General features: G+C 41.5%; 1 protein-coding gene across 2 annotated transcripts in view; it reads left to right on the forward strand.

Annotated features, from left to right (window-relative positions):
• The window catches only part of PRKACB (protein kinase cAMP-activated catalytic subunit beta), an 81,219-nt gene that overhangs the window by 13,084 nt on the left and 49,992 nt on the right, over positions 1-18,143 (forward strand). Inside the window, exon 1 of one of the 2 annotated variants that reach the window (XM_066556094.1) lies at positions 2,188-2,276. The exons of the other annotated variant lie outside the window; for it this stretch is intronic. Within the exon in view, the coding sequence (XP_066412191.1) occupies positions 2,231-2,276 (46 nt within the window). The 5' untranslated portion in view covers positions 2,188-2,230. Of the gene's footprint in view, positions 1-2,187; positions 2,277-18,143 lie in introns of those variants that run through there. 2 annotated transcript variants of the gene reach the window in all.

Below are 18,143 nucleotides of genomic sequence, written 5' to 3' on the forward strand. Positions count from 1 at the left end.
GTCTGGACATGTATATGTAGGATTTTGCTGGAGTACATGCAATGACCAGCTGATCCTTGTCCACCAAGACCCAAAGGGCAGTAATGTCTATTGGACCTTGGTGGATTCCCACATATGCAGCCTTTGCAGCATAATTTGCTAGCGAAGGGATGAGCTGTAATGTCAGGAATATGCTAAAGATGCTGCAGCAAACCTCATTTGTTAGTGATGTCACTGCTGTCTTCTCAAGGATATCAAAATGCCTGTCAGCACCTGGATGAAAATCAGCTGACTCAGACTCAATCTGGCCAAAATGAAAATTATGGTGGCTGGTGCAAGGAAAATATTTAAAACTGGGATAAGATCTTTACCTGAGATATAATTTTCAGATATTTATTTAAATACTACAGCACCTCAGAGTTCTATTTTTTGTCATTGTATGAATGATCAAGAGGACAGATGGCAAAAGTACCCTCTCCTTTTCCCATGCCTAAGTTCTCCTGGTGCAGATCCAGCCATTGCAATCTACATGCCATTCCTCAGCAAAGGGAGTTACTGATAACTTGCTAAACCTCTTTTTAAGTGCATAAAGAATATTTGGCAAAATGAGACAGCCCTCTTCAATAGTAGCTGCTTCACTGCCCTCAATGGTTTGCAGGTTATTTCCTCATGATGTTTGAGTCTTGTTTCTATCTTCAAAGCAATAGAGACCTGGCTTCCTCAGAGGCAGCTTCTTTAATCATAGAAACACAGGTACTCCCCTGAAGTAAGCAGTACAATACACGTCAGGACAATGCAAGGGAAAAGGTGAAGAAAATCAGGAGAAAGTCCCTTAAACCAAAAAGTTCGTTGATCAAACCTCAACTTACAAAACGTCAAGATAATTCAGGTAAGTGTTCTCAAAACTTTGCAGCCATATAACCCAGGCAACTTGTACAACTGTCAAGGTAGACCACACACTGGCTAGATCTGCCCAGTGCTCCCATACACTGTATCCACTGCACAGGCCTAGGAAACTGGGAATTTCCTAGAAGTATCTACTTTAATGTGCATTAGTGTATGTGTATAAAATCCTGTCTTGTAGTAAGGTAATTCAGTATTAGGCTGTGACAGCATGTGCTTTACCAGCAGGTACCCCACAGTGCTGGGAGAGGATTTTGATAACCCCAGAGAAGGATGGTAGCCAGAACAATTCCTGCAGCCTTGGGGAAAGAATACTGCCAGGAGAGGCTGGGTATCACATACACTGTCCTGGCAAAATATATTCAGTTTGTGATCTGTAAGATTAGCACTTCTGCTCTCCACTCTCTCCACTTTAAAGCATGTAAAATAGAACCTTTTTTTGATAAGCATTTCCTTCCAGAGCTAAAACACTCAAAGTGTTTCACATGATAAATATATAAAGAGAGCTATCATCAACTTGAAAGTCACAATACCGCTAGAAAATGTGTAGCTGTAGCTATTTATGATGGGTGGCAGCAAAAGGGGGGGAGGAAAAAAAAAAAACCTCTTTCCTGGCAGCCCGCTTACTTTCTACGTTTTTTTTTTTTTTCCTATAGTCTGGTGAGCCGTGTAAAAACAGTCACTGAACAGGCGGCAAGTGCGAGTTTCCTCCCGTCGGCCGCCGGGGTGCAGGCCCTGGCGGGTGTCCTCGGGGATGCTCAGGGGCGCGGGGCGGGCGCAGCCGCAGGGCCGCGGCCCGCGCGGCCTCCCGGGGTCACCTTGGGCTGAGCGGCCTCGCCCCCGCTTCGGCCGCGGCCCCGCGGGCGGGCCGGGCCGGGCCGGGCCTGCCCTCCGGCAGCGGGGGCGCTCCGGGGCCGCGGCCCGCCAGCCCGGGGGTGCGGAGGGTGCCGAGACCCCGCGGGCGACGGTCGCGGGCACCCGCCGCCCCCGCCTGCCCGAGCCGCTGCCGGGCGGGGGGCGCCGCCCGGGGCTCCCCCAGTCCCTACCCCGGGCCAGCCCCCGCCCGAGGCGACGGCAGCGGCCCGGCCGTGGTCGGCTGCGCCCCCGCGGGCGGCGCAGCGGGAGGAGGCGCCGCCCCGGCCGTCATTTCCGCCGAGTGCGGGGCGGGGGAGGGGGCAGAGCGCTCGCCTCCTCCTCCGCGGCGGCCGGAGACACAGAGACCCAGAGCGGGGCCAGGGCAGCTCCGCCGCCGCTGCCGCCGCCGCGCCCGCGGGCCGCGCCGCCCCGCCAGCCGAGCCCGGCCCGGCCCCCGCCCGGCATCCCTCCCGCCCCCCGCCTCGGCCCGGCCATGGGGAACGCAGCCACCGCCAAGAAGGGCAACGAGATCGAGAGCGGTGAGTGAGGGGGACGCGCCGCCGCCGCCGCCTCCGCCCGGCTCCGCTCCCGGAGGAGGGCTCGGGGCTGGGCCTGGCGCGCCCGCCCCGCGTCTCCGCCGCCGCAGGCCTCGGGCCGAGCCCTCCGCCCCTACAGGCCCGGCCGCGGCCTGCGCGGCGTCGCGGGGAGTTCGCCCGACCCCAGCCCCGCCGCGGGGCTCAGCGGGCTCTCGGGAAAGCAGCGGGACAAACCCGCCCGCGGCCGCCGGGCCGAGGCCGCCGCCGGGCCGCGCGTGCGGCTGTCCCGCAGCAGGTGTCCGTCCCCGGTGGAGGAGGAGCTGGCGGCGGGGCCGCGGTGGCGGCGGGCAGGTGTCGGCGCCTCCGCCAGCCTTCATCCTCGCCCCGGCCCGCTCGCTTTCCCCACCCCCGAACACACCCTGCCGGCGGGGGAGGCCTCCCGCCCGCCGCGCTCCGTCTGCGGCGGGAGGGTTTTTATCCCGCTGCGGGGAATGTAGGTCAGAAACTCCCGTGCTCGCCCGGATCGTGCAGCCCCGGTGACCCCGCGGCCGGGCCCGCGCCCCGCGGCGCAGCCCCAGCCCCGCGGCGTGTTTACATCGCTCGGGAGCGCGCTGGGAGAGCCCTCGGTACCGCGTTGCTTTCCTGAGCCCTGAGTAAAATGGAAGACAAAAGCATTGATCTGAACTCGTCATGGCAGGGAGCTTTCTGCTGGTGTTTCTGTTCGTTTGTTTGCTTTGGTTTTGTTATTTTGTTGGGTTTTTTTTTTCCTCTGAGTATTTCAGCATAACTTTCAACAATATAAAGCCGATTCATTTGTTGGGGAGAAAACCCTAGACTTTATTTTTTTGCATGTTGACTTACTTACTTTGTTTCTACTGAAAAACTTTGGGTATGTTTGTGATGGATAAGAGTAAAGACAAAATGTAGCGAGCAGGCAGTTGTGCAAGCTCAGTGTTGTGACAACAATACCCTTTGTTACTGGAAAATCCTAGGGCATTGAAATGGAAATAACTTTAAACGTCGAAGTTGGGGGGGTTGTTTGTTTGGTTTTTTTTAGTTGTGGTGGGGGTTTTTTTTTGTTATTTTGGGATTTTTGTTGTTGTTTTTTAGGGTTTTCTTAGTGTGTGTACTTTTTGTGTATTTACTATTGAGGTCTGGGGTAGAACCAGGTAACCCGATTTGCATAGGCCGGGTCCTGCCCACACAGCATTCCTCTGGCTTCCCAGGGATCTGCAGTGGGTGCTTCCAGCTGTGGGAGCAGGGGCTCTGGCTGACCTACCCAGTTCTGATTGTTGGTTTCACCTTGCAGTTCTTGTGTCTCAGCTCACTATTACTGTAGACTTCACAATCCAAATCCTTCATGAGTATTTGACCGTTATTGTTTAGTGGTTTTATTTTTTTTACTTGAGTGCATTAATTTTGATGGGAAGTATTTTAGCCTAACTATAAGAGAGTGGATTGTTTGAAGTACTTCAGATGACAAAACACTGCATTTTGTACTTCATGGTAACTGTACTGCTATTAGTTTGTGCAATTAAATAACACTACAACACACAGTGTTTACTTTCATTTTAATGAATTCTCATATTACAAAATAGATATATTGTAATTTTTTAGGTTGCAGGAGTTTCCTTCAGAACCTCTCTCTCCCTTTGTTAGTGTTTAAAAATGAAATGTTGCTAGAGCCATCAAGCTCAGATGTTTAATTACTCAGTATATTTAGCAGCAAAATTCTGTAATGATACAACTCCTGTAACTAGGAGAAAAAATTGGTCATCATTGACATACTGCTGGGAAAGACCAGGATTCACTTACCGTGGAAGATTGATAAGATATGACTATTATACAATTAATTAATTATTAGAGACAACATTTGGTTTACTATCAGTGAATGTTGATTGTCATCTATTCATATGATACATGGCAACCAAAAACTAAAGAAATATAAAATGAGATGGAGCGTTAATATTTCTGAATTATTTATTTGCATTGTTGAACCAGTTTTCTAGTTTTGCACATTAAGTGTCCTCAAAAGCATGTATTCCAGACTACAGGACACTGAAAATGAAGCTGTTTGAAGGGCCAACAGAAGAATATCCAGCTTAGAATTCTAAAGGTGATGTTATGCCTTGATTCATGCATAGAGCTTATGGAATTGTGTGGATCAAGGGCATGCTAAGGTCCTTGGAAGAACAATGAAGGGTAACGCAGCTTCCCCTGATAACTACACTTACTAGTTCATGAAGTGTAATTTGAGACCTCTTGCAGTGTCTGTGGCCAGCACAGTAAATGCTGTTCACCCAGCTATGGCCCTTACATCCCTCTCATTTATTGTAGCTTTCCATTTATAGTCAAATGTCTTTAGTACTTGTTACTTCACTTAGGCAATGAAGTGGAATAAAACCGTGAGTTATGTGAACACCAGCAGCAGATGAGAGGAAATGTTTTGGAGTATTCCTGGGCTGAAGTTGCAGGTGAATGAAATCTGAGTGGTGGTGGTTTCTTAAGCTTGGTCACCACAAGAGTGAATGGGGCTTGTGTAGCAGAGAGGACAAGATACATTGTGTGCACAGAAGCTGGAAAGGAAAGCTTCAATGGAATCTGTTAGGGGGTTATTTCTGCTGTTCCACGTTCTCATAAGATGCATTGGGTTTTGACTTGGAGGACCAAAACTAAAAGTTGTCCTTTGGTAACGAGAAACGTCAGGGTTCTGGCTCCATTTTTAACTTTGTTTTAGAGGTTTTCATGGTTTTCCACAGCAACCTACAAATTCTGAGGGCCTTTTAGAATAGTAATATAAGTGTCTTTCATTTGAAATCTGGAGAAAGACAATTATGAGTTGCCATAAAATTTACTCTGATTCCTCATCCTAATATTCATTTAATTATTCTCTTCGTTATTTGTTAGTTTTTTTCAGCTGCTCCATTTACAGTAGTTGAGAACTTTTGCAACCTAGAAGTTAAAAATATCACTATGTAGTAAATTTCATTTTTTAGAAAAGGCCACAGGGAGTCCTCCTTAACTTGGTGCAATTAATGTGGGAAAATATTAGCTTTATTATTATTCATTATCTTGGAATAATTTGTGGAAGTAGCATGAAACATAACTACAACACATCTGAGGTTTAAATAAGGTCACATAACTTTTTAGTTCAGCAAGTGAATCTGTTGCTTTCAAAATCATTATTCATTTTCAACAAAACAGGAAGGTTTTAACTGTACTAGAACTGCTTTCTAAACTAGAATGTATGTCAGTTCTGGAAAACTATATACTTTGTAGAAAGTTTTGTGTGTGTTTTACTTCAGATAACACAATAATACAGATTTTTTTAAAGTAATTATGATGTACAGCTCTGAATTATTTGACCTATTAAATATGCAACAGAATGTCATACATGATAGCAAGAGATTTGCCTATAAATTAATAGTAATCCCACTTTTAGTTTTGTTTGTGGTTTTTGTTGGGTTATTTTGTTTCCCCCATTGCCCATTCCCCTTTTCCCCCCACAGATTCAAGAGTACTTAGGTGTGATGTTGTCTGTTTCTATGTAACCACCAGACTGGCTGAGAGACCAGGTGATTACAATACACTCTTAGGGACTGAAAGATTTGCAAATTTTCTCTTCTTCCAATAGATCTTGATGGCATGGGCTTGGCTTCTGCATTTTATTTGCTGGGATTCAGATGGTCTTTGCTGCTTTTTTTGTGGCAGTATGTGGTAGCAAATTGCTCTTAAAATGTATTTTAAAGGGAAACTTATGCTTTAAAAATACATGATTTTTAAAGCATAATTCTGCACATGTATCTTCTTACCTGGTAGTCAGATCTCTGGTTCTATTAATCCAGCATGATTTTACTAACTTTGACTTCTGTGGTCTTTAAATAGCCAAGTACAGCATGTGTGATGTGTATTCTGCATGTGAGTTTTGTGTTCATTCACTCCCACTTTTCCTCGAAGTGTTCCCTACTGTATCTTCAGTATGACAGAGTTCCCATTATACTCAATTCTTTGCTTTTGAACTCTTATAATTTGTAGAAAGTTTAAGTAGTGCTCCTTTGAAGTGTGCTTGACAGGAAGATGCAGCCTTCTACCTTTTCTTTTTCCAGTAGATTTTAACCTCCTCTGGGTACATTTCTTAAAAACTGAGGGTGGTTTTTTTTCATATTTTTCATGTGTATTCACTGCTGGGTCATTCTGTTGCATTCTCTTGCTGAAGACCAAAAGAGACCACAATTGTATTTCTTGTTAAGACTAGATGAGGCAAGGCTTTATTTATCACTGCTGACCTTGGTTAAATTAAAATTGGTGAAGTAAAGGTGAAAAGCTCTGTATCCATTGCTATCCCAAGGTAGCTGATTCCTTGTCACTTTTCCAGAGGCTCTTGCTTGAGTGTTTTTGATCAGAGATTGTCTTTTTTCTTTTGCTCATTATGTTTAGCACTCCAGTTTTGAAATGGGTATCTTGGAGCCTTGTTCTTGGATCAGAATATCAGCTAAAATATCTATTGTATAAAGAGTAATTAAAAATGTATATTGGAGTGACGCTGGAATGGTCTGCATGAATAACATCTTTGAACAATGTATGTAATGCTTCTTTCCCACTATGTTGGGGCTGTATCATCTGTTAATCAGGTAGGTTTCAGCAATAAGAAAATAAGAAATAGTTGTAATTATTTGCTGAAGAAATACCTGAAAATCCCTCTGCTGTAATCACCAATGTAAGACTACCAGTATGCATCATGTGAAGAGAGGTACCATCTGAAAATTCTGCTTTAATTAAAAACAAAATGCTTATTTACAGCTTGGACTAGCAAAGAAAGAGGTTATCACTCATTAAAGATAGCCATGTGGTAGCATAACAAAAGGTCAGAAGGGCCTCCAAGTGATAAATTGATTTGTATTTAGCTGTTGTGGTTAGGCCTTTATTACAGGCTCAGACTACTTTAGAGAAAGAGTATTTTTAAATTACTTGGCATTCCCTCCTTGCTGGGTTTGTTTAGTGTTTGTTCATCTACCCATCCACATTTGTAGAAGTGACATAATCAAAAATAATATCTTGAATAATGCTGGGGGTGCTCATATTCTTTCAAGTCACTTTGTTCCTTAGCCTAATTAGGGCTGTGCTGTGCTGCAAAAATGAAGCCTCTCATTGGTAGAGAGAGCAGAATGTAAGGATGCAGCAGTGCAGGTTATGGTATGGAGTGGAGGGCACTGCTCTGTTCCACACCAGGCTGGCAGGGAGTCCTCTCCAGACAGTGAAAGTTCTCCTGGAGCTGACACATCCCTCCTTTGGACAAAGCTCCTTTGGAAAGGCTTTTGGACAGCTGTCAGGTTTTGTGGTTTGCCTGCATCCTTTCTAGACATCATAAGGGACTTGTTTGTCCAGATGCTTTTTTTTTTTTCCTAAACTACAGCAGTTGGTTTAATAAAGAATATTGTTTCTGCTATACAGCAGGTGAGTTCCAGATCACATCTGATCTAGAACTGGATCTAAACTGGTTCGTTTTGTTTTATTTAATCAGTGCTTCTAGCATTGAAACTTGCAAAGTTTTCAGTGTTAGGAACCTTGAGTCAGTGGGGATTTTCCTTATAAACTTGTGGAATTTAGGGCTAGAACTTGGTAAAAAGTCTACCCTGCACTGCTGCTCTCAAGCTTTGTCTTTGTTTCAGGTGCAAGGTGCTATTTCATAAGCATTTCTTTCATTTGCAGTTCTGCTTTTCTGTCCCGTGCTACTTGCTTTTCTGCCTCTGTGCCCTCAAGTGTGCTGGAGTAACTATTTATGAGACAACAAGGTGAACTGAATTTGAGATTGATCTAGCTTAAAAATAACCCTACGGAAAAGGGAAAGCAGAAGGGACTTTAGTTACCTGTATTTAGCTTCCTGATGCAGTTCACTGCAGCCACACAAGCAGTTGTACCAGTGCAGGTGGGATGTGGCACAGAGAAGAGAGTGGATAGCAGGCACTAAGTAGGAGCTGCCTGACCTACTGCTGCTGCCAAGAAGAGAGCTGTGGTTTCAGGCTGTACTGTGAGTATTTCCCTACCATAAGCAGTTTCTCCGCTGTGAGGTAGAAGTGCTTCCTGGGAAATGGGAAAGAGAACAAAGTAGCAGTGGAGCTCTGAGGAGGTAATTGAAGTGAGGAGTATGTTGTCTTAGAGTTGCAAAACTAGAAGATAAAATCACTTTGTTTCCGATTTTTTTTTTTAACCTTCCCCTTCAATGGTTGGAAAGGATTTAGACACATTTCTTTTTGTTATCCTGGTGTTCACGAGGGCTAGTCATGAGCAAGGACCTCATTTTGTTTGTACAAACGTACCTTCTTCTCTGAAACTCTTTTGGGAAATTAGGGAAATGCTGACAGGAAGTGAAGGTGAGACTGTTTGTGTGGCAGGAGAATTGGGATGCAGCAGTTTAGAGGGTCTGCTCTGCAGAGAGCTAAAGGGAGCTCCTGCCCTGCCTGTGGTCTTGGGATCGGCAGCAGTGAGCAGGAGTCTCTTCAGGGCTCATTTGAGCCTCTCTTTGGCATCTCCCCTGCTCTTTCTTCCACATCTCAGCAGAATCACATCCGCTCAGAGTAAGGTTTCACAAAACAGCTGAGCCCATCTGGTGACTTGCACTGTTGAAAAGTCAGGTTTTATTCCTAGACCCTTCTCAAGTCAGGACTCAAATGTTACTCCAATCCATTGTTAAGGTATTTTACATAGTCAGAAAACAATGCAGGTTTTATCTCTTTGGGTTATCCATAATTATTTTTGCACACCAAATCAATTCACTGAGGTGTCAGACAGCAAAAGGCAGATTCAAAGGAAGCATTGAAAGCACCATTGGCGATGAAATGCTCAGGTGGCAAGAAAAAGGAGTCTTTATTTTTTAGCATTGAGCTCTTTAAGATCTCACTCTGCCAACTTCTTGAAAAAAATATTACTCCAAACTACCACTTTATCATCTGCATTTGTTTATATTTATAAGAAATTCAAGACTTCAAGTTTTTTGGTGAGAGATGTTAGCACCTATCAGTTGGACATCTAGAGCTATATGGAGGTAGAGAAAAATAGAGCAAAACATTGCTTGCTTTTATCTCTACACTTGTCACATGGATCTTTAAGACAATAGTATTTTAGAAGAGGATTCTTTATTTTTCTGTTTAAGATTTTCATTTTGTATCTATTTGTTTGTTTTCCAATTTGCTATTCAGAGGAAGAAACGTAACGAAGTTTTTATTTCTTCCATTAAATTACCTTCTGCTTTTCCCTGACCAGAAGGAAAAGGTGTTTGCTGGCTTCTGGTAGAATGAGTTCTGGTATGTATTCCTTGTTAGAGGTGTAGTAAGGGTTAGGCTAACTTCTTAGCATTAGGTTATGCAGTAAAGGTGTGGAAACACCTTGGTGTTTGTTTTGTCTGGGTTTTTAAAGCCGCAGTTTTTGTGACTTCTGAATAAACAACCAGTTTCTCTACATGTCATCTGTCTGTAGTTTTGAGCAATAATTGTGGTTTTAGAAATACTTCTCAGTAAATCAAGGAGGCATATAAATACACTCTGCATGTAAGAGCTAAATGGGTGTCCAGATTCTGAGAAAGCAAAAATCTTTTCTATGGCATAGCTGATCTTTACCAGAGAAAGCCTGATGAGCATTTTGAGCCAAATCTTCCCCTTAGGAAGGGCTTGGAGAGATGCTGTTGTACTTGCACTGACCTTTTTTCTTTAGAGAGATTCAGTATTTCTGTGATAGACTAACTGTAAAGTAGCAAGATATCTTACCTGTGTGTCCTTTAAAATGTTGCTAGGTGAGCAAATATATAAACTGCTTGGTGCTTTTTAAATGTTATTGTTAGTTTGTTGTTCCTCTGCCTCTTGTTAACTTGTATCCTTTTGCTAAAATACTGTAATATTTAAACAGAGGACCTCAGGAACTTGTTGTTTCTTTTGTTTCACTCAGGTTAAGCTGCTTCCAGGAAGTATGTGCTCATTAACATACTGCACTTGCTGCTAGCACTTGTCTGTAAACCCACAGACATCCACAGCTGCCATGTGGCTCAAGAAATTAAAACAAAGGAAAGTGCTTTTTTGGCAAGAAGGTGGAAACTTGAAAGATAGAAAAGACTGTTACTTTGCCTGTGCCCAGAAACAGTTTGCTTTTCCCTCTCACAAAATGACATAATTAAGGGTGTATGTACTCTGCTACTTCAGTAGTTGCATTGTTATAGTGATTAAGGTTACTTTTGATTACTATAACATTAGTCAGTTTGAAATTCTTTGTCTTGTAGCAAGCAGCAGTAACAGTTTTATTGTGTATGTAAATTCTGATTGTTAAGCATATGATAATCTAGCCTTACTTTGCACAGGGCAAAATTGTGATTTAACCGCACCAAAGTCTATCATTAGATAAAGTTTTTAATGCAAATTATATCTATATTCAAGCATTTTATTAACTACTCCATAGATTATTGTGGAGGATGGAGGTTTTGATCAGGGTTTCTCATTGAGAAACAGGGTAGGTGGTGAGAGAGAGAAAGAGCATAGCTAAAATCATGCCAAGCCCATTTGAAAGATCATGGTATTTCCCTCTAACAGCTATGATGAAAGAAGATATGTTTTCATTAACTTGTTGAGGACTATTTTATATTGGGCAGCTTTGAAAAATTCAATGCCCCAGTTGTATGTTTGTTCCTTGTGAAGACTTGTGTAGTGAGGAGCACACCCTGCAACTCCCAGCACTGGTCCTCTGCTTTGGGAACTGTGGGTTAAGCATTCTAAAGCAGTACAGTGCAGCAGTGCATCGTGTGTTCAAGCTGGATTCTCTCCATTGGCTGAAAAATCTACATTGCAGTGGTATTTGTGTAGTGAACTGAACTTCAGAGAGAAATTAGGTGCTAGATTTTTAGCTTAGTATAATGGCTTGTATGAATAACAAATAGCAAAACAAGCAAGTTTTGAAATTTGTTTAAGTGTACAGCAGCTTCATGGGATGTGGAATTGCCTGGAGATTGAGGGTGTGTAGTGCTTTGTAGTGGTTCTTAGGGTGTTTCCTGGTTCTTTTGCAAATTAGCAATTTCTTTTTCCCTTGAATTTCTTGAGGATGAATGATCAGATGCAAAACTGACACTAAAAAAATTAGCCTGCTTTTCATACAGACGGCACTAATACCTAATAAAGTTCAGTTTCTATCTAAATTTGGTCTATTGTTATGACCTGCTTTCTTCCAAAAAGATTGCTCTTTTGATACTACCTACCTCATAATCCAACTGTTTAATATTCAAATGCAGAAGTTATTTCATTTGCATATTAACTTAGGTTTTTTATATTGAACTCCCAGGTAGGACATTGTTGAACTTTAGAAAATGTGTTCAGAGTTTGGGGTTCTTCAATTTCAATAAACAATTTTTGTTTTTAAGCAATACTTACTACCATGTGTTGGTGATGAACATCAAACACCTTGCATCTCAGGTGAACACTCAGGAAAAGGTTGGCAAGGATGGAATGATGTTCATGTGAAGAATTACTATGTAATTGCTATGTAAGTGACATCTCTTATCTAGAATAGCTTGAAGGCATGATCTGGAAAACTGCATGGCATGGGGAGTGAGGAATGTCCTATGCTTGCTTTTTTCTTGCTTTTTTTAAAGTAACTGCTTTGAGTCATTGCTTCTATTGGCTTTTTCTTTAGGAACAGATATCAATTTATTCCTTACAAAACATTAGAGCTCTCCTTGAGAATGAGAAACTACAGAAAATGAGGATGGAGAAAAAAACAGGCAACAGCTGGTAAAAGAAGGAAAGTGAGTAGAGAAATGTAAAAACAGGGAGATGAAGGGAGCTCTGAGCAGAATATGGTTTGGGTCTTGTCCACATACTCCCATCCCAGAAAAGGGAGCTGATGCATGCTGGCCAGAGATGCTCTGCCTGAGGAGGTCAAAGTACCACAGGTGTCAGGACATCCTGGAAAGCTTCTTCCACCTGGTTGCAGCTGGTCAGAGCAGTAGAGTCTTTGATGAAGAGATCCTGCATTGTGTGGAGACTTACAGAGGAAATGTATAAATGTAAAGATGAACCAAGAGCATCTTAATGAGAAGTTTTGGAGAAGCTGAAGTCTAGGTTGCCATTAATCCCACTTGGGCCATGGCATGCATGTATTCCACCTCATCCCAGAGGGAGCTAGCTTTCAGGACCCCAGGCAGAGCATTATGGATGTGCTCATATCTTTAATGCATTTTTCCTGACTGGGCTCTGGATTTAGCCCAAAGTACAAGCTGATCCACCTGGCATGGTGCCTCTCCTGATGGTAGGAGATCCCATCCCCTGCTGTCTAGGCAGGGCAAATGGTGAGAAAGTGATGTATGAGGGCATAATGGAATTTTCCAAGATGAGGTGTGAAGATGAACAGGATGCCATGAAGCCTGCTGAAATACTGCATGGGAAAGGCATGTGTCTCACGGGACAACAATCTTCTGCTGGGGTTACTCCTTGTAGGTGTAACCCCACAGTTACACCTACAGTCTTGTAGGTGAGTTCAACTCTTGCTACAGAGGCAGAGGACACCCCTGACTACCTTCATGCCAGATGCCTGAGGAGACATTCTGGGGTTTTGTTCTGCCAGAGGTGCCAGGTGTACTTGGCACATTGTATAGTTTCAGCCAGGTCTTATGGGATTTTTGGGGATTGTTGGTTTTTTAGTTTGGTTTTGGTGTTTGTTTTTGGTTTTTGTTAGTTTGGTTTTTTTGGTTTTTTTTTTTTTTAGGGGTTTGTTTGTTTGATTGTTTTTTTGTGGGCTTTTTTTTTGGATGGTTGTTTTTTTAATGGAAGGTGTCTCTGGAAGCTTGGTACTTTCAGGAGCTAAAATGGTATTAGTTATTCACTTCAGAAGAGTTTGGATTTTTTTGGTGATGGTTTTTGTGTTTTGTTTTGTGCTTTCTGCCTCAAAGTAGATGCTTCAAACTATGCAGTTTATTAAAGAAAAACATCTGCTAAGTAATTGACAGCAGAAATATAGAACATAGTTTGGTCAAATAACTTGTTCAACTATAAGACAGTGATGTATGATGATCTGGTTGAATTTTCAAACCAGTTATAGCCCCCATTACTTGTCACTGTTACTTTAGAGTGTTTTTTTTCAGGACCTATTTTAGAAGCAATTTTATAGTGTCTGCTGGACAAGAGTCTTCAGAGTAGAACCTGATTTTTGCTGGTATGATATTTTTGAAAAAAAAAAACAAAACATGTTTCTACTGTCTTCAGCTTGAGGTTTGAGACTCTAATTATATGAACCATTCTTCAACTTGCTGCTTATGCAGTACTTACATGACCAATTTTCCTTGGCAGTAAAGCTGACTTGAAAAATGCCTGGCCTTATCACCCCTGCTGCTCTGCTCATAGCTACAATTCACTGCTCCTCCTGTGCTGATACAGCTGTTCAAGGACTGCCCTGTGTCTCACCACAATGCTTAAGACCCTTGCTTCCACCTGGTGCTGCTGTTTTAACCCTTTATTTCACGGACCTATCTTAAAACACCACCCCACCTTGTGTTGGGCTGATACAAAGGAGAGATCCAAAATGGGGAAATGGTGTTGAAAGTGCCTTTTGCCATTGAAAAACACAGGTTTCACTGAAGGGGAGGAGAAAATGCTACTGTTGCATGGTGTCAATATCACCTTTTGGATATGTTAACGTGAGATGGTTTTTAATTTGAGGGACTCCTTGGAGCTTTCTCTTGATCCAGAGGTGCTGCTGACTGACTTTGTTGTGCTGTGCATCACCATGCCATTCTCAAATACTATCTGCAAGAGTTGCCCCATTTTTTGCTTACAACTGAGACTAAAATAGTGTTTGTATCATTTTAGTTCTGTTAAATGTGATTACCCTCATGGTTGTCAGCACAATTTATTTTGTCAAAGGTATCAAAGAGATCATGAGCCTTCCTCTTCATATTTCAATTGCTCCAGAATGCACTCAAGTATTTGTTAGGACAATAAAACTGGAAGATGACTAAAACCTGCACATTCCTTTTAGATAGAGCGTGTGAGTAGGGAGTAGGAGGAGGAAGAAGAGATGTACAGAATTGTGCAGCAGCACAATGAGACGTGAAGGAATCCAATACCAAAGTTAACCTAAATGGTATGGTAAAGCCAGAGGTGTAAGCATTGGAAATTTAGTATGATCTTTGGCCAAAAAAAATGAAGGCATCTCTTGCATTTATCTTTCCTGCAGTTGAACTGAATTCTTGCTTAGTGGTGATGATACTGATTTTCTGCGGGATGTATTTTTCATTTAAAGTAAAAATAAAGTTCATAGCCTTACTGTCCCTTTGTTCAAAAATAACTTGTGGTAGTTCTGCCTTTCTTTGTGTGAAAATAATTCCAAACAGAAAATAGTAGTTGGCTGGTTTTACACAGTTCTATTCACAACACTATAATTTTCTCCACCAACTAAATTGACTCATTCATTTCCACTAATACATACAAACTTTACTTGTTCTGCTGCCAGTCTAGTTGTTAAGAGGACTAGCCCAAGACACATTGGCAGAGATGTTCAGTATGGAAAGCATCAAAGTGCAGTCCTTTCAAATGCAGTCCCTTCAGACTTGGACACAAATTTTTCACCAGGAGAGCTGCCAGCCACTGGAATGATCTCTCCAGGGAAGTGGTGGACTCACCAACAGCACTTAAGGTTCAGCTGGATAAAGTGCTGGGCATCTTGTCTCGGGCATGCTTTTGTCAAGAAAGGTTGGACCAGATGAGCTTTGAGTTCCCTTCCAGCCTGATGTTCTGTGATTCTCTGACATGCTACAGAGAAGCTGAGTAGCAAAGCATGTTTGTTGAGCTTGAGATTGTTTGATACTTGTGCGGCACTAGAGAGGGGTTTGTAGAAAGTGACTACAAGCTGGGAAGGAGACAATAGATAGGTACATTTTTAAGAAATAAAGCTAGGATGAGAATTTTGATTCCTCTTAAATGGTGTGAACACAGTGGGATAGTCTCAAGAAGGCAAGAGTTATATGAAAAACGCTTTTGATTTCTTGTTGAATGCACATTTAATAGTGAAAAGGAGGCAGTGAGGGAAATGCATTTGGAGAAAATGTATGCTTCAGATGTGAAAGATGGAATATATTCAGTATATGGGTGTAAGCCACAATATTGGCAACTTTCTGAGTTAAAGTAATAGTAAATATGGAAGAGGGAAGATGTGACAAAATTAAGAAATAGTATTAATAGTCCCTATTATTTGCTTATGATACAGGTATCAGTTATAGCATTATAGCATGAAGAGTATTTTCCTCTTCCAAAATATAGAAGTATATTAGTATTGTGCATTTAAAAAAAAAGAATTGTTGACATGTCTGTTGATGTTACTCCTCTTTGGGGCACTTCTTTCCCTGCTGCAAAGAGCCCAGTAGACCTTTATTGCACTCCAAGGATATGATGAAACACTAGATCTCCCTATTTGTAATTGCATCAAGAACTACTCAATGAAAGGTAGCATTAAATTTTTTCTGGCGTTTCATCACATGGCAGAGTGTATTCTCTCATGAACTATTAAATTGCAGATGCTGCTGACATCTGTTATTGTTTGGGAGGTTCTCATTTCTTTGTGTAGTTGCAGGAGGGTTATCTGAATCAGAATTACTTTCCTGCTGCAGCAGCATCAACCTTGCAATATTTTATGAGACAATATGTAACCACAACAAAACCAGTATTTCATTTTTATAGATGTACTTACTGAGGTGGTTTTGTGGTCCAAACACAGAGTAATTGTCACAGATTGGATAATTTAGAACTGAACTTAGAGGACTGCAATGTGAAGTACCAAAATGCTATGCTTAGACATCATTGCTGTTTAAAAAGTACTTCCAGCTCATCATTCTGTTCAAGTGCTTCTTCACTGGTGATAGTGTTTAAGAAAGGATGGAAAAATTAGAACAGTTTTGAAAGATGACCTACAAGCAGATATAAATCTGGTCCTTGAAATTTTTACAATTTAAGAAGGCAAAAATATACTCCTAATGATAGCCTATCATTTATAGATGCTTTATACTGAAATATGCATACTTGCTGTATTGATGGAATTCATTTAACTGAAGGAAGAAAAGCTCTAAACAAGGGCAAGAAAAAATTTTCCTACCATTACCACTTAATGATTTTTCAGGTTGGAGAAAGTGAAGAGAAGGATAACAGTTTTAATACAACAAATATAACTATGCTCTAGGCAAATGCATTGTTTGTAAACATTTTATTGTATTTTGACAGTGATGATGTTGGTGAGAGATATGTTGGAATTGAAGTTAGGAAAATGGGAATAAACAGAGGTTAATATATTGACAGTTGCATCTTAAAGCATTCATGTGATAGTAGTTTAAAGTTCTGTAAAACATATTAATATTCTGTGGACGTTGTATGTGACATACTACAGAAGAGCAGGTATCAATTCATCTTTTTACTGGTAAAGGCACAAAAGAGTGGAGATGATGGCCAACTTTTGTTCCATTCCCATCTTAGTCACCAATTTTGATATAGTAGCCAAAATAAGAGAATAAGAGGCCTGTTTCAAGAGAAGGTCTTTTAATATGTTGTGGGGAGCTTTTTTAAGCAAATGTATTTGATTCATTTAAATAAAAGGAAATTGTGAGGCTAGTGAGATTGTCATTGTTAATGAACTTTACCTCTCAAATCCTGCACCTGTTCAGGTAATATTTAAAAAAGAGAGAGGACATGTACACCTTGTTGAAACAAGGTGCCATGGGGTGTCTTTTAACACCTTGTATTTCAAGAATATATTTAATTTCATCTTACAGGATAATTACAGTGTTGTTTTAAATAGTAAACAGTGATGACTATGGCGTATTAAAAACTACGCATTTTAATTTTTTTAACTATTTGGTATTAGTTTAATTTTACTTTGCTTAGTAGTAAAGGCTACATTAACCTTTACTTAGAAGTAAAGGTTACATTATTTCAGTATCTATATTTTCAGTATCAGTATATTCAGGTCATTTTCAGTATCTTACTTTGCTTGGTAAGAGTAGAATTATTCAAACACTTCTTATGCTGTCCATTCTTATCACATTTGTGATATTTTGGGCTGGGTAGATTTCTAGAGAAAGTGAAGCCTGGAAATGCAACTTCCTATTCTTGGTAAATAAAATGGAAATCCACCAAAACTCAAACCAGCCAAATTGATGTTTTCAAAATACAAAACTGGGCAGCTCACCAGTGGAATATTTCAGGAAGAAGAACTGTGTACCTCTATAGCATTTGGGGAAGATGAGTGTGTGTTGTTTCTGAGGGGAGTCAAAGACACAGCAAGAATACCACACAAAGGGTTTGAGCAAATAGTGGAAGATGGCCCGTGAAAAGCACAGCGTGGCATTTTTTGGCTGAGCATGGCTAAAGAAAACTTGTTATGGACTTCTCACCTTTTTTCTATGTATAGGTGGATTTTTATACATTCTTTTTAAATACCCAGGGTTGAATCAAGACAATCTGCAGAGAGCAGCATTTCACTTATTTCTGTTCAAGTGATGAGTGGGTGATGGAAGGCAGGTAACCTGCTCAGGTGAAGTAGGTGACAATGTGCATTTGTGTGAGGAGCATGGGTTTGGTTGTTTTTTCTTGACTGGCAGAGCTGTAAGGATATGTACTGTCCAAAGGTTCTTTTGCTGTATCACCTAGTTCTTTGCCTTCATTTTATGGTTTGGTGTTTCTATCAACAGGCTGAGATGTGACTTTTCAGGTGACACATAATTTTCCTTTCCTGGGTTGTTAAAAATCAGTATATGTTTTCTCTATAGAAACAGCTTCTCAGAGTTTGTGATCACACACCACCAGACATAAAGTGTGCCACTTTATTTTGCAAAACTGATGCTTTCTTGCTGCTAAG

This window comes from Molothrus aeneus, chromosome 9 (assembly GCF_037042795.1).
Source record: "Molothrus aeneus isolate 106 chromosome 9, BPBGC_Maene_1.0, whole genome shotgun sequence".
NCBI classification, from domain to species: Eukaryota; Metazoa; Chordata; class Aves; order Passeriformes; family Icteridae; genus Molothrus; species Molothrus aeneus.